We start from the raw sequence: 17,126 nt of genomic DNA, 5'->3' as shown, positions 1-17,126 counted from the left end.
AGGCTGCTCCATGGCACGAGCGCAGAAGTGGAAACAATTTGGCTCTCCTACTCTCCTTAAGCAACACGGTCCCACCATCTCCTTTGTGCTGGAGCCACCACATGGCTGCAGGGTTATTTAGAACATCTACCAGCTCAGATTCAAAGCTAACGCATCAACACGACATGTATGTGAACACGATTTCGCTGCGTGAAGTCGAATCGATTCCCCTGGCAAGCTTGTGATAAAACCGGCACCAAAGAGGGGGGTGAAGCAGGGAGACAAGAGCGTGCACACCCCTGCGCAGCGGAGAGAACTTTGTATATTTAATTTCATACAAACTTCAAGCTAGATACACTTAATCCAATTTCATATATATTTGCATTGTCGGGTATCAGTTTATGCTAAAACAGTAAACTGATCAGCAACTAACTCCCTAACTAATACCGAAGTCCGAACGAGATTTAATTACATCAACATTTTTAAATTTAGTTCAACAGTTCAAATTAACTCTAGACAAGAGTTAAGATAAGGAAATTCAGCCTGTAGGAAGGAAGGTTAATTTTCCACTAAGTGTTAAGCCGGTTGTTACTGAAGGAAAAAAGGCAAGTATACATGGTTGGGTGAAGTGTAATTACTTTTTGCCACAAGATCAAACAGCTATAAAAGAAAACCTACAAAATTTAACAATCCACAGTAAGTTCATGCATGATTTAAGGTAGATTTCTCTAAAGAATTTCATAAATAACTTGTTATTATTGTTGTTGAGAAAACCAAGGAAAATGACAGCTTCCTTCATAATGAACTGAGGTTTGGTTAGAACACAGTTAACAAATCTGCCCCAGATGGCCCAAGAGCTACCACTTCTTAGCAATTACTACATTGCACAACATGCTCTACTTATAAAGTGTTCTTTATGCTCACGTAACAAAATTTTAAAATCTCTAAAGCGATTTTTTGTGTGTGCTGGCAGTAGTGGGCAGGGATGGGGTAATACATTTCCAAAAAAGCCCTAGCAGATTATAGGTCAGTACTAAAAAGTTAAGATTATGCGTTCATACCCCTGTTAATCTCTGCTTTAAAAAGGTTTAAGATCTAAACAGATAAAATCTGCTTCATGATGAAACTTGGCTTTCTGCACAGATGATCTGTGTGCAAGGGAATAAAGTTTCAGTAGCATTCAGAGCAAAACAAAATCCTTTGGCTTCGCTTGCGTTATAGAAGAAGAAAAAGATAGTAGCTTGGCAATTTTCTGTATACAAATAACGCCAATTGCCCGGGGGGAACATCACTGAGATCCAGGCATCCTGTTTGTTACATCTAGCCTCCCTGGAGGAGGTTTTAATTTCAAGCAGAGTTGTCCAAATTCTTCATCCTTCCAAGGCAGGCAAATTGCACTGTACATTGTCTGAATTTCAGATTACTTCAGGGCTTTTCCCAAAGTTTCCTAACCTCTTTTGTGGATGCAGAAGATAGCAGGACACTTCATACAGTAGGTGTTTCCCTGTGTAGCCTGTTGGTTCTTTAACGATGCCCAAAAGCAGCTGTATTTCACAGGAGATTTTTAAAAATGCAACTCCAAATTTGCATGTATTTGCATTTTGGGGTAGAACATGATGGGTAAAGAGTGTCACCTAAAGACAGTTAAAGTTTTAGAATTTCAGTTGATCTTGGCGTAGCTACAATCCCTACTAATCATACCCAACAGTCACAGCACTAGGAGATCGTGACCCAATGCACTAGGCAGTGAGGCAGGCAAAGGATAAAGTCTTTAGCAAACCCTCGTTTGTGCTATTACGCGAGCTGAAGGCTTCAGATCTCAGCTCACAAAAGGCTCACATGTACGGGTTTCGGCAACACTGTCAGGTCAGGGCTGAAGTGCAGTGAAGAACAGAGCCGTGGCGGCTAAATGCGCACAGTACCCACCTGCAGCCGACAGAAACGCAGCCAGTTCTTCGGCCACCCCCGAGCAGCGTCAAACCACACCAGTGCGGAACAGTGCTTTCTGTACTGATCTCGTTAGAGTATCACCTTTTGGCTGGGGGGAACCTTTCAATTTAGATTTTTGGTACAAAGCACTTACAGGTCAAAAAGAAAAAAAAAAGTTCCCAAACCACTCAGGGAGGGTTGCTAATTTAAACAAAAATGGCAACAGACAGTAACGCGTCTGATCCTTTGGACTCCTAGGTCTGCGTAAAGGAAGACGTGAATCTCTCTCACATGTATATTTGTGCACGTATAGGCAAACACGCTCGTGCAAGCCCAAATCAGGCAAACCCAAAGAGCTGCAAACAAGTCAAGTCAGCACATCTGAATCCATCTTCCTGCCAAAGATACTGCTATACAACACACCCCTCAATTTGAGGGCTAAACCCAAAGCCCTATTTTGCATCCCTGCCATGCAGAGTAGTTGACAGGAGATGGGTATTTTGCACATAGCAACATGGTGAAAAAGGAAACAGGGCTATTGGGAAAATTACTGCATCAAGACACATCATAAATCCCTACAGCTGAGATACAGGGAGCTGCAAACTGCGTTTTTTCATCCTCACTTTCTAAGAGATATTCTTTGTAGGCAAAGTTGAGTGGTGGAAGGTGAAGGGACAGCCCCTTTTCAGCACACAGTTTTGTTAGGAGTTACAGGAAGTCCATTATTTCAAATTCCTATATCTTTCCTAAGTAAATCTTTACTGAATATGTAAAGATTGATGCATTGCAGATTCTTTCATTGACCAGGTCACAAACAATCTCTCTTCTTCCAAAACAGACTGTCTCCTTCTCCCCCTACTCTAAGTAGTAACCCTTTTCAGGTATTCATCCTAAACCTCTGCACAGGGATTGTAATTATGTGGTGAGCACAGAGTAAATCTGTTTATCCTTTCATCACAAAGTACTCGTTCCAACTGGAAAATACAGAAAGCAAGGCTCAGCTTTGATTGTTTTAGTTGCAAACAACCTTGTCGTCGAAACAGCAGTTACTGAAATAACCCTAGAAATCTTTTTAGCTAATGTCTGTTCTCTCCTGCCAAGTTTTTACCTGAAGGAAGGGCACGGGCTGTGTATTTTCTTGGTGCGATCATCCCCACGTAGGAGGGCTCAGCAGCCGCTTGCAGGAACTGTTGTAAGAGGTACACAGCAGGCAGCAATGAAACCAGACGTCACTTAACTAATCTGCTGTTGCTCACTCCATTTCCAAGCCTTTGGACATAACCTTTTAAAACAGTACGGAGGCAGGATTTCTGCACAGCTAACTGGTCACCTGATAGCAATGCAGTATGGATCTGGCACCAGAAGAGATTCATTTTTATCACTTCTTCCCTTGTTTGTGTGATCAGAGAGTTTTCTGAATTCAGTGGAATTTTTACTGAAAAAAAATGAGCTTGAGGGAATGAGCAAAGGGGGTGATCACTCAGATGAAAATCTGTCAAATGTGCAACTGAGCCAGAGGATCAGGAAGTTAAAAGCAACATTTGAAACTCAAAATTCCATCTTCACCAAATTTCTAAACTGTACAGGTAGGTCACCACAGTACAGAAGGTAGATTTTATTTATTAGCTCTCAAGTACACTCCTGAAGTTGTTTAGAGATCTGAAATTAATTTTAGCAGCCTCAGTCTTCCGGTAAAAGGCAGCGATAGCTGCAGTTGCTTTGAAACTCAGTCCTCTCGCTTACGTGCTTAACTTGAGGAAATTCAGGTTTGAAGAAATCTAACTTGGGTGATTTACCACGGAGCTAGAACTCCAGATTAGGTGCCCACTATATAACAGTTGTGTGATCAGGAAAGTAAGGGTGCCTAGTTTCCTATCTATTTGCATTTTAGTGCTTGTGTCCCAATCGGAGCACACATTGCAATACTGTTTTCATCAGAAGCTGTCCAGTCTCCTTCCCTTATGATCACCAGGCCACGTATTTTTATGAAAGCTGTAGGAACTTGGTACCTCAGAGACCTTTACCTCTCTCCCAAATTCAGTATTTGCTGGCCGGGAGACACAAATTATTGGCGAAGGAGGGGGACACAGACACCGCATCTGTTTTACTTCATTCAAAAAACAGGCTGAAAACAATCAGAGCATTCTCTGCACGAGACAAGTTACAGTTGCTTTATGACAACAGGCAGACACACACATGCTAGGAAGAGAAAGTCAAAAAGGGATAGAAAGCAAAACAGAACCAGTGAAACACTGGTTGTAGGGAACCCCGGGATGTTATCTAGTCCTGTTTTCCACCCAGAGCAGGGCCTTGCCAACACCCGATAAAGTCAGCTGCGGCTTTGTCCAGCTGAGCCATGAAAGCCCTGAAGGATGAAGTTTCTACAACCTTGCTGGGCAACCTGTTTTGGTGCTGCACTACCCTCCTGGTGCCAAACTTTCTCTTCATCTTTCCATCTGAATCACCCGAAGTGCAACTTGTGGCCTTTCCCCCTTGTTTTATCACCTACCACTATTGAGACGGTTTTGGCTCCATTACCACTAACTCTCTTTCAAGTAGCCATAGACTATCAGATCAACCCCTTAGCCTCTTTTTTTGCCAGCCTAAACAAGGCCAGCTCTCTCAGCCTCTTTTCATGGGTCACATACTCCTGAACAAAATGACCTTGGCAGATCTCTGCTGGACCATCTCCAGATTCTTAACATCCTTCTCCAAGTGGTGGGCCCATCACTGGACCAAGAATTCCCAGTATGTCAGCAGCGCCAAGTACAGGGCATCAGCATGATTGCTCTTCCATTGCCATGTTAGTGGTCGCAAAGGCAACCTTTAGAGACACTCTGAGAATGGCAGCTCATCAGGGCACGGGAGATTCCTCCCAAGGAGGAAGAATAGATGCTAAGCGTAGGTTGCGTGGATGGAACTGTACCAAGGGACGGGGAGAAGAGCTGCAGAGCTGAGATGGGAGTCAGCAGCTGAGTAACAGCTATTAATGCTCTACAGAGAGAGCTAAGGCACTGAAGGCCAGCTGGTCCTTGATGAAGAGAAGATGACTCCAGCACAAAAGTTTGGAAGATGAGCTAGAGAGCTATGCAAGAGTGAATAGACATTGACATGCAGGAGACACTATATATGCAGACCTGACTGTGTAGAAGCTCCTAAAAGGTGTAAGACTTGCTTACCCAGCTTGTCCTCAATCTCGGTGGCTATTCTCTCTCCAGTAAAGAAACTGGAGTATACTTTTTTTTTTGGGGGGGAGGGAAACAAAAAAGTAAAGAAAGAAAAAAGAAAAAAAAAAAGCTGCTTTAATTGTGTGGTTCCAGACACTTTTGTCAGCGGCAAAGCTAGTTTAAGGAGTCCCTGCCTCCTCTCCTCTCACCTTTGGCTGCTTGTTTGTATTGCAGAACCATTCCACCAGAGCTCCTCATCTTCATGCCATGCTAATATTATTTAGAACAATTAGATCAGTGATGGCATCAAGCAGCAAGCACGCCAGCATTTAGTGTGGGTAGAGGGTACAAACTATGTTTTCCCATTAATTAGAGCAGGTGACTGGATCAAAAAAAAAATTTCTCAATGCTAGTGACTGAAGGTGAGGACAAAACAAAGATTTGCAAAAAGCATCTTCAACTCTGACCTGCATTCAGCAATCTTTTCTTAAGAGCCTCCATATTCAGCAGTCATAGATGCAACAGAAAAAACAGGGTTAACTTGTTTCAACAAGTGAAACACTCTTCATTTTCTTCTCAGATGACTTCATCTCCAAATATAAAAAGAAAATCCATTTGCATCAACACAAGCCCTTCTAAGCATCAGAGAATCTCAAAAAAACCCTCTCCCTGATGATGCTCTTTTCTAATAATTTTAAAATAAATAAATAAGATCAATTTCCTCACTTTCAGTCCCTCCTGATACTTTCACATATGCAGGCAAAAAAAAAAAATTTATTAATGCCACAGAGGCGCACCCAGATGCCAGAATCAAAACTTACGCTATGTATTCTCCTTAACAACTCTCATTTAGTGTGAGCAGGTGGTGAGAAGGAAGCAGAGTAAGAGAGAAGAGGATTATTTTGGGAAAGGAAGCAATAACTGTTACTAGCCTGTCAAACAGTATGAATGGTGGAAATCTGAATCATGCTTTTACTGTATGAATGGTTAATTCCGATATGCTATTATAAACGCAATGATCCTTTACAAAGGATGTAATCTCCCTAACAGGAAAAAATACACCTGTTAGCAAAGAGCAGGATCTGAAGCAGAAATGGAGGCAAGTAGAAGGGATGGACCAGCCTGAGTTTTCTTCACCTTACCTCCTCCTGTAACACTTAAGTACTGGTCTCCAGGGCCTATATCACACTTCCTAACAGAATTAGCCCATTGAAAGTAATGCTTGAAAGAAGAAGGAAAGAGGCTGTCAAGCTGGAGTTAGGGAGAAATTACAGCTACGTTTTTAGCTTCCCTGAATGGAAGCACCTCCGTATGAGTGCCGCCAAGATGAAATCCTAGCAAGTAAATGACGTATTTAAAAGCGTACCTACTCATTCACAGAGAGGTATTACTACAACGATACAGATTACGTACCAAGGAAATTTCACGGCATAGATTTAACAGACGGCTTGGGGACACAACTCTGTGTACAGTGTACCTTCCAGACAGGAATTAAAAATTTTCAAGGTTAGAAACAAGCTCTCCACTGTTTGCAAGCAGAGGGCAAGCTCCTAAGTCAACAGTGGATGGAGCTCTCCTCTGGAGTTACAGTTTTTAAATGATCTTATTAGTTTTCATTGTTTAAACTGTTTAAACACTTTCTATCTTGTGTTCTACCTTTGTGTCTGCCCCTGCGGCTCTCATCTGAGGGTGACTACAGTGGTTTCTGCCCGCACAGAAGGGATGGCTCAGCTGCTCTTCTAGCAGCTGCTGAACCATCACAAATTACAGCTTACTGTACTGAAGTATGTGGAAATTGGTGTCTATCTTAGTACATGGGACTGTAAACCACGGTGGTTCAGCAGCTGCCTCACGAACAGCTGAGCCAACCCTGCAGCAAGGGTAAAAATGAAAGAGATGGCAAGAATGACTACAACAGCCCTTGGGTAAAGCATGTTTGACTTCACATTGACCTTTGGCGAGTTACACATCTCTTGCTTCAACTTCTCAGCTGTAACGTGGGTAGTTTCTCTCCCACGCACTTCCTAGGAATGGTGCTACAAGGATGTGTGCACAATGTTATAAAGAATGCCACAAAAACTTACAGAATGGGTACTACTGCTGATTATGCAGAGCCCCTGAAGAACAAGCACTGTTCCAGTTACTCCATTAACAGAAAAGATTGACCTCATATGATACTCTTGACATTTCATACAAGGTGTAACTGTAGTGCTAGGGATGAAAAAGAGCTCCATCACCTGATTTTCCTTTTTTTTTTTTTTAAATAAATAAATCAATCAATAAATCACAAGAGAGGTATGGCAACCTTAGTTAGGGATGAAAAGCAAATGCCATTGCTATGCCTTAACCTCTGCACTAGAGCCAGCCCTAAGGAGCTCATCTGCAAGTAGCAATTTCAGATATCATCATAAGATGCAACGCCTGCTGTTGCCATGTTATGTACATGATTCCCCAGGACAACCTAGATATTCTTATCAGCTCTACATAGCAATTTCTCTACTAGATATTTTAGCTGCCTCTGCTGCACTTTTCAGTGTTTGGTGTCCATTCCAAAGCTATTTTAGTCCAGTTGTTATCTGTACTGCTGGTGATACATTCTGGCTGCCACCATCCGTTTCTTTCTCTTTATAAAGATGTTCAATGGTTTCCTTCACTGGTTTGTCCTCTGGCTCAACATCTTGACACAAAGCTATTCCCACTGCTCTCTATCAACCCACCTTTTTCCATTAGCAGGAATTCTGTAATCGTGAAAAGAGACATTTCTAACCAGGATGTGAAAACGAGGGAACTACCTAAGGCGCTGCGATCAGAGATTATATACAACCTTCCTTCCCACTTACCCTCATCCTTCCTCACAGTATGAGCATTGCTCAATTTTTCTCCAGCTCATGCCTTTATTCTTCCCTTCCCACTGCATGCCCACTTCCTTTAGCTACACACTTTGTGACGTCTATATTCACTACAGTTGCAGCTCTCATATGGAGAGGACCACGTGGATATGAGTTTCTCTTGTACTTTTAATATAATTCTTGTCAGGCGTTCATCAAGTAGCACATTACAAGATGCCACGTGCATCTAAAATTGTAGCAAAATACATAGGAATGCATATAATCAAATAACACAGTCCTCTATTCTGTACGGCAATTCAAGAAAAAAAACGAAGAATGCTACAAGGTTTGCAATGTAAATTAAAAAACATAACACTGGGGTTTCCAGCTATTCAGATGCTCAGTGAAGTCTAGAAATTCTTCTACACATTTTTTTTGCACACAGTATAGAAAAAGAAGGCATTTAAATCCTAGACTTTAAAGGTCTTTCTAGCTTGCAAAGCTGCAAATAACATTCATTGCCTAGCGCAGACTGGCTGCAATATGATTCATTCATCTCACTAGCCACACACCTGGAGTAAGGACTTTGCTTGTAACACTGTGTAAACATGTTTAATACCGGTTTTAGTTCCGAACAAGAATGAATATTTCTTCATCAGGCAAAACAAGATGATCATTTAGAGATGTGTTTGAAATGACAAAAAAAAAAATCAAATAGGGGTTCTGTTTATGTCACTCATCCCCAAGTATTCTGCAGTTTTCCCTCCTAAATCCCCAACCTGCCCTGTTTCTTTCCAGACTTCTAATTCAAGAATCAAACAAATCCAAAAAAGAACCTTATCTCCCACCCTAAAATAAGGCAGAGTTAAGTAGTGCTATTGGCAAGTACAAATAAATACTACACTACAGTTGTACTGTGTTAACTATCTAGAAGAGTGGGATTTTAATGACTTGTGTGCAATATACTCACAGAATAAAATTCTTTGGTGTAAAAAACAGCTGAGCCTGTGAAATGAAAAATACCTTACCTGCTCTTCACCTTTGATAACGACGTTATAAAGGCTGCTTTACTGTTTAGAGATGTATGTTACTTTTTCCCCCTCATAGCTCTGTCTCTCCCAGGATTGATATTTTTCACAGCTGGACTAAGGAAGAATTGCTCCAAGATCCTATCAGCCTATGCCAAGGAAAGCTTCTTGCACAGGTTGGGAATAGAAAGGAGAATTCACTTGTGTGTGGCTGCTGCCACCCTTCACTCTTCCTTTCTTCTGGAAAGGGTTGGAATGATGCTCTTTATGCAACCGTAGGTGGGGTGGAATAAAGAGGGGGAACTGGACGTGGGAAACTACTGCAACAGAGCTTTTGTCTGTCATTTTTAATACCTGCCCTTTCTTTTGCTTTCCCTAGATTTCCTCAGGTATAATTATAGCCAAGAACAGCAGGCAGCTGCCTGGTTCTTTCAGGAACTGCACCCTGAACAGGCATGAGGTAAGTCATAGAAAAACCTGTTATCCAGTACTTGTTAAGAAAATATGAAACAAAGGAAATTGCAGAGCGACTCAAAGTAAGGTAAAACATAACCACGTAACAGTTCTAAAAACCAGCAGGAACCACTTACAGCTATCTGCAAAAGCTGCATTCCTATTGACCTGTGTTCAGCAGCTCTCCGTTGTAAATCCCAGGGCTGTCTAGTAATCTTACACACACTGTTACAAACCTTCCTGTGCGCAGCAACAGCCCAGCTTCTCTGGTACCCTGTAATAACCTCACTGACATTTGGATAAATCCTGGTGTTTGGAAGTCATTTTGCTGGCAGGCATTTACAAACCGCGCCACGGTCGCATCGCCTCCACCACCCCACTTCGCTGCGACACTACCCACCTCAGCAGGCTCCTTCGCAAGGATGCTGCCCGGGAAGCAGTGCCCTTTGCTACAGCTTGCAGCTATAAATTAAAATCAATTTATCACGGCCAAGTTTTCCACTTACTTACCCAGTTTGGCGGCCCCCTCTGCCGGGTACTCGGGGAATTGGCCCTCGGAGGGGACGCTCACCGTCCGGCGCAGGCAGCGCCCTTTGGTAGCATCCGCCTGCGGCTCCTGGACCCCATCGATAGGCACCTGCGTAAAAAGGATGCCGACAGCTGTTCATTTGCCGCTGGGCCACGCTGTTAATACATCATCTTGATAAGAACTTAAATTTTCTACTCATCTGGTAATAACTTTCAGATGCAGTTCGGCATGCCTAGCCTTACCACAGAATTCTGGACGCTCACCAGGAAAGCGCTGCAGCAGTGAGGAGCGTTAATGCACGCAGACAGGCGCGCAGCCCGGAGAGGGCTGTATGCAGGTGTGCAGCAACCTGCGCTCCAGAGGTATCAAGTCACAACACAGCCAACCCATCTGACTAAACAAGGCAGTCCTGTCTTTCGAAACTGGTTCTCCAATGCCAGACCCATTGCTACCCAGCCTTGCCCGCTTCCACGCTGGGGAAGTCAGGCAGAGGCTGCTGGTCAGATGGCTACATGCAAAACTTTGAGATTACAAAAGCATTTTTGCAGTCTCAACATATATTCAGTGATCAGCTACAGCACGTCAGAGAAAAATGGACATTCTGCTGGTCATATTGGGCACATGGAGAAAAGGGATATCTTCTATGATGAAGTCAAACTCATCGTAAAAGCGGGACCTCAGAAGACTTTATGAAAGGCTTGGGGTCCTCACTATTTCATAGTAATAAAATTCTGTATGCTAATTCTCTTTGAAAGTACTGAATGTATAAAGATTTTGTTTCTCTTCTGAAATTTTGGCAGAACATGACCCCTTGGGGTTTGCTCTCCCCCCCGCCCCCCCAACCTTGCCTTTAAACACCTGCCTGGACAACTACATTTAGCAAAATAAGAAAAAAATTTAGCAGAGTGAGGAAAAAAAAAAGAAGAGGTGCTTATGCTGGAAAAAAAGTGGTAAATTATGGTACCTGTGCAGGGCATCTAGGCAACATCCAAGAGCTCTAAAAGAGCCTAAGCAATACAGTCCGTTTGTCCAACAGCATGTATGTCCGGGAACAAGAAACAAGCCTGATGTACTCCCAAAAAACGTACAAAGGGATTTGGAGGATAAGGAGGAGAACCCAACTACTTCATGAATTTATACACACACCTTTGTGCATCCTGCTTTGGTTTACATGATCAGCACAGGTTAACTCAATCATCAGTTACTTTGTGTATAGAAAGGCAGAGAAAAACTTCAGACAGCTACCTGCTTGCCAGAGGCACAATCCCGATCGCCCCAGACTGCAGTAAGACAACAACATTGCTTCCAGCAGCAGGAAGACATCCTTCACTCTACCCTTCTGAAGAAGATACACATTGTTCTGAAGAGGTTCAAAAAAGCCAAAAGACAGCAAAGATCCTTCAAGCTGGTGAAAGGCTGGTCACCAAAGATGGAGATTGCATGGGCAAAAATGTAGCTCCGGAACTGAGCTAAACAGGTTCTTGTCCCATGGTAACCATTGTTTCCTTGATTGAGGCACTACCAAGGGGTGGGCACCTGGGGCCAGTACTGCCTTACACAGACTTCTGGGCCCCACGCACCTCAAAGAACTGGCACAGAGCGGGGCCAGAGGTGGGATGTGATGGTTGATTAACAAGTCCCGATAGTGCTTCCATGTCTCAACAAGAGGACACCCCGATCGGGGATGAGTCCGAGTCGCTCGTCCGAGGAAGCCATGCCCTGCTTCCTGCCGGCCTGCCTGATAATCATGGTTATGACCATGGTTTTGCAGGTCTTTGCATGCTCAGATATTAAGTTTAGCTCAGTATTGGTGAATTACTGGATTTGCTGTCCTTTCAACCTGGATAATTGTGCTACTGAGTTACTGCGTTTCTTGTTGTAACAACCTGGATAATTGCGCTCCTGATCTGTATTTGTTACCGCAACGTTATTTAGAGAGAAATTGTTTACCCCTAAAGCTGTTGGTCTGCTGTCTGTTACCATGTCTGGAACCTGTAACTTGGTGGGCCTGCCTTAAGCCCTTATATTCAACAGTTGGAAGAAACCCCAGGGATGAGGGAGAGATGCAGCATCCAGGGGCTGGAGGCAAGCGCAACCCCTCAGTGCCCAAAATATCTCAGCGCACCTTTGATTAGGACGTTGGCTTCAACAGTACAACTGTGGTACATGCAGTATGGCAATTTATTTTCCTATAGCTATGCAAACGACAGCTTGCAGCTAAAGGAATAGAAGCCTCTGTCGTATTTCCCATGCTGCTTATCCTTTCGTATCTTCAATCATCTCTGAAAATCGAGTATTAATAGCAAACAAAAAGATATTATTCATTTGTACTGAAGGTTGTAAGAGATATACAAGATACTGTACTATTTTAGAAACAGGCTGCACTACAATGGCTCTCACAAACTAGTTCTGGCATTTCCTGACGTTTAAGCACTTAGCATTCTCTTAAGGTCATTTTTTAATGGTATTTATTGCTACGCTAGTCTATTTGTCTCCTTCAAACAGTGCTCATTTTTCAAAACAAGTTTCCCAAATCCCTGGTGGTTATTCTGTTAAGGCTACTTTCTTTGCTGGTAGATTTTTATAGCACCTCCTTTGCTGAATGATCTCCATGCGAGAGCGCATTAGGAGGTTAAGGAGAGACTAATTTTGTTTGTTTATGCCACATTCATTCAGCCAAGATCTCTATAGAGTTTCAGGTTTCATCTGGAGGCTCCATTTAGTCTTATTCCCTTCTAAACACTCTTCTGCTTCACCGCCTCTTCTGCCTCTCCTGATTTCCTTCAGAGCATTTTTTGGTAGGATGCTGCAAGCTGTATTTCCAGAACAGCTATTACCAGTCATACCACACACCCGCTCCAGCACACCTTAAAAGCATCAAGCTACCACCCTGTGATCCTCCTTTCTCAGCGAACTTGTTGCACCTACACCTAACTGCTAGCTCTATACCAAGACAGCTCCCGTGGGGTAGATTTCTCCACTATTAGATTTTTTTTTTAACTGAGAAATGAATATAGTCCCTTTTCTTTCAAGTCTACCTCTTCAGTATCTGCGTGTGCTTTCGGACAGGGGATGAGAGAAACGTTCTTTTAATCCACTGATGTGAAAAAAAAAAAGCGCACTGCTACCACCCTGATAACAGCGTATAGAAGAACAGCGACGATAGCCAAGAGGACGCTATAGATGTACTGACTTGCTGCCGAGGGCGAGGAGGAGAATGGTGATTGAGGCCACGCTGTCCTTTGTGTCCTTGGGAAAAGCAAACAGGCTGCAGCACACCGGAGTCGGTGTCAAAAACAAATCTACTTCTGCATACCAGAGATAGGATTTATCTTCAAAGAGGAACTCAGCCATTAACAGGAAGACTGTCTGAGAGCTCAGGTCCTAATTCTGGGTCACTTAGCCTTTTGTACTTAACGTTTGCCCAGACTAGGAAAACATGGTTAGGCTGCACACTAAAAAAGGTTCAGCGGTATAGCTACGTTCATCCAGTGCAGCACAGTCCGCACCAGCAAAAAACCTGCTTTTGTTAGCGTGTTTATAGCGGCTTGAGAAAAACCTGACACTGTTTATTTCACTCAGTAATTCTATAAACTGTATAGGGAACAACATTTTAATGCTACATAGCTTGATCTACACCAGAGAATACACAAATATCCCACAATTTCACAGACAAGATTAAAGTAGCTAAAAAAGATCCCCCCCTTAAGTCTGACTTAAAAGTGCTGTGTTTTTTTAAGTAACGCTCCTCCAAAACCACACTCTGTCTGTATTGACAAAAAAAAGAACTAACTCGAAGACTGCAGGACCAGTATTTATTGCTTAGCATAAAATCAGCCTGCTCTTAAAAATACACCTTCATGAACACGCAAAATAATCTCAGTCAGCAGCTCTGCATCTTTTGGGGCTGGACATGTTTTTAATATATATATATCTAAACTGCTCTGTGGTAGGTTAAACAGATTCCCAGATCGGGTGGCACGGAAACACAAGCAAGTGCACTGCTAAATACCATGTAAACCCCAAGCCAGATTGTCTGCACCCTTCCCCACCCTCCTCCAGCCCCCTGCCATTCCAGCAAGCAGGTCAGCAAAGGATCGAAGAGAACAACCCAAGTCTTGCAGAGTCAGGACTAATGGCCATTTAGGCTTTCAGCTCTTTTTTTTCCCCCCATGCAGCTTTGTTATAGTGTTCTTCGCCCTGCTGAGACCTCCCCAACCTGGGAATCGTCCGACCCTGAGCCAACATGCTGAAGCTGCTGGTTCAGGGCTGGACTTCGAGCAGTGTAACTCGTGGGACGAGAAGGTATGTAGGGACAGTCCAAATGCTGGTAATTTTGGCAATCTTGACAGTTTTGATCATAGGCCACGTTTCACCGGCAAATTTCACAATTTAACGAGGATGGGTTCAGAGCTCAGGCTCTAAACACTTGAATAGCATCACAGCTCACCTGCCACTGAACGTGCTTTTTAAGTATAAAAAGGCTGTATTTGGGACTTCTAGTAGTTTGATGACTAAGAGACTTAAGAAATAGGAGTAAGAGCTTTACAAGCATTTAATGCCTGTTAAAGGCAAACTGAGCTAGGCTCTTTTAAAAAAAAGAAGTAGGAAAAAAGTTTCTTCATTGCAGATGGATTTTTTGAGACTGGAAAGACTGATTCATGATGAAAACTTGAAAACTTGCAACCTCTTCTGAACTAATAGTCAGGGAGTTTGGAATCATGTCAAAAACCAGTTAAATAATTCCTTAAGGAAGTTAGAAGCTGGCTAAAATTTTGACATAAAAATACACTTTTAAAATGTTGACAACAAACATTTCTTTGGACTATTGGAAAATAAATAACTCAATTAATTTGGGAATCAAAGCAAATCTTTTCTTACAACTGGGTTCAGCTTTGACAAACGCCTATTTACAGGTAAAACATATTTGCTGTAAGATGCCACCATGACAAGTCTTCTGAGAAGGGTAGTGGGCATTTCTGAAGAACCTCCCCTGGGCCCCATGCATCCCTGTTTGCTCTCGCTCTTTCCTCTTGGGAGCATTGCTGTCGCTCCACTACTGGTGTCGGTCACAGGAGATGAGAGTAGGAAAACACGTCAGAGATGTCCTGCTGCTGGCCTCTGTCACCAGCAGCAGATCTTGTCACAGTGAATGTAGGTCTTTACTGTCCTTTGCCCTTGATTAAAAACACCTCTAAATCCAAGAAGAAAGATGAGGTTTTGTGTGCAGGGAGGAAAAAGGAAGAGTCGAACACAGTCAAAAGTGTTCTTCATCTTCATTTCCATCTGAAGACAAAATTAAAAGATTCCGCAGGACAGCAGCCAAGTTACAGAGAAAGACAAACTAAAAAGCAGCCCAAAACCAGATGCAGCCATTTGTCACATCCTGAAAGTGCTGTGCAATGGATTATCTATCTGAAACCGCTCTTCATAAACACTAATTCATTCCCTTTCGCTGTTTAAATGGCACTGATTTTGCAGACACTTTGACTGTGCCCCCACAGCTCTTATTACCCTATGGAACAGGTTTCACAAACGATGAAAATACCTACACCTTCCTGACAGTGGGAAACTTCTTCCTCATAGAAAAAAACCCACCTGATTTGTAAGTGAATCAATCTAGACCTGTTCTCCTAGTCTTGGAAGATGCTGCTAGATATTACCACACCATGATATGTTGTGGTAATTGCACACCTCCTGTCACTCATGACTCCTTATTTGCTAAGTTGTCTCTCATGTCCCTACAGGGGATCATTTTCTTTGCACTTACTTCTTGGGCATCAATCTCTTCCCTTCATTAATAATCTTCATTCACCAGTCCCACCTACTTTCATTTTATAAAGTTGGCAGGTGTCAAGTAATTAATGTTTTTCTACAGTGCACAAGGTGATACCATCAGACTATTTTTGTCTAAGCAATTACAGATATTTTTGGATGAAGCTGTACCTCACAATTTCTCTGATTTCCAACCTACTCCGGTGCTTGCACAGTGCAAAATCTCTCTTGCACACACTCCATCCAAACTGCCTTGACAATAAATCCATAGTGGTGGGATGTTATAAGTAGAGTTTTCTTACTACTCTGTTTATTTCTGTACTGTTTCCTCAGTCTTAAAAATCTGTGCAATTCATAATGCTGTATTTTAACGGCACTAACTGAAAGAAACCAAACTTAGCATTATACCTGAAACAATTAAGACATCTTTCATTACCTGTTTGCATTTTGTGTATGTTTTCCTACTGTTTGGCTTTGACATACATAGTTGTGTAATGATTTTACAAAGTATTATAAACATCAAACATTTCTGTTCCCTTTCAATTTCACATGCGCTAAGCTTCTTGACTTTTTATTCCATGAAGTAACAAAGCAGATGCACAGAGAATAAAACGAGATGCTTCAGACTTCCAGTTTTCAAATTACATCAGCCCTTGCGATGATGCAAGTGCTCCCTTTCAGCTGCAAGGGCACTCTGCTGTTAACATCTCTTCCTTCTTCCCCCACACCCAGCCCCTTATGATGGGTATCGTTCTGTCCCTCACATCGTTTCCAAGATCCTTTTCAGCAGTCCAAAGAAATTCTGACCTGCCCACTCTATCAGCAATTTCCATGTTCAAAGCAGGAATCTCTGTCTTCAGCTTCCCATTGCCTATCTCACCTCATTTCAGGTTAACAAAAAACCTCCTCCAGCATCACCTTTCTAATAATTTTACTCTAAAGATAAAGAAGAAAAACATAATTGAAGATTAAGTAACCTCCCTCTTCCTCATTCACCTGGTCTTTTGCTTAGGCTCCCTGTACCTGGGGTCCCACCCATGGGCTTTTTTTGATCCCCCCCCTAGATACTTTTCAATCATTATGCTCTTCCCAAGCATCTCTCCCCATTGCTGCCTTAGACCTTTGCTCACTCTTACTTCTAGATCACATTTCACGGAGCCTCTTTCAACTCCGAATGATTTGCCAAGTAAAATTTAACCGAGCTGCCTCCCCTTCCCTTTCTCATGAAAGCTACAAGGGATACTTCTATTTCAGAAAAATGAGAAGAAGGTGCAAATCCAGAGTATCAGCTCTGTGTCTCTCTCTTAACTAGCAGTTCTACTCCTGTACGTTTTGTGCTTCTGTAAGGGACTGTATGTCCACTGCTGTGTGTACAGACTCAGAAGCCAGATAAAAACAACCTTTTATTTTCCTACAGAGCGCTCATGACTCTGCAAGG

The 17,126-nt window shown here is 42.7% G+C and overlaps 1 protein-coding gene across 1 annotated transcript in view; it reads right to left on the bottom strand.

The window, feature by feature from the left end:
- The window catches only part of RASAL2 (RAS protein activator like 2), a 127,130-nt gene that overhangs the window by 83,490 nt on the left and 26,514 nt on the right, over positions 1-17,126 (bottom strand). Inside the window, exon 3 of the mRNA XM_059821596.1 lies at positions 9,895-10,021. Coding sequence (XP_059677579.1) covers positions 9,895-10,021 — 127 coding nt within the window. The remainder of the gene's footprint in view (positions 1-9,894; positions 10,022-17,126) is intronic.

This window comes from Gavia stellata, chromosome 10, assembly GCF_030936135.1.
Source record: "Gavia stellata isolate bGavSte3 chromosome 10, bGavSte3.hap2, whole genome shotgun sequence".
Lineage (NCBI taxonomy): Eukaryota > Metazoa > Chordata > Aves > Gaviiformes > Gaviidae > Gavia > Gavia stellata.
This window is presented reverse-complemented; position numbering and strand designations above follow the sequence as displayed.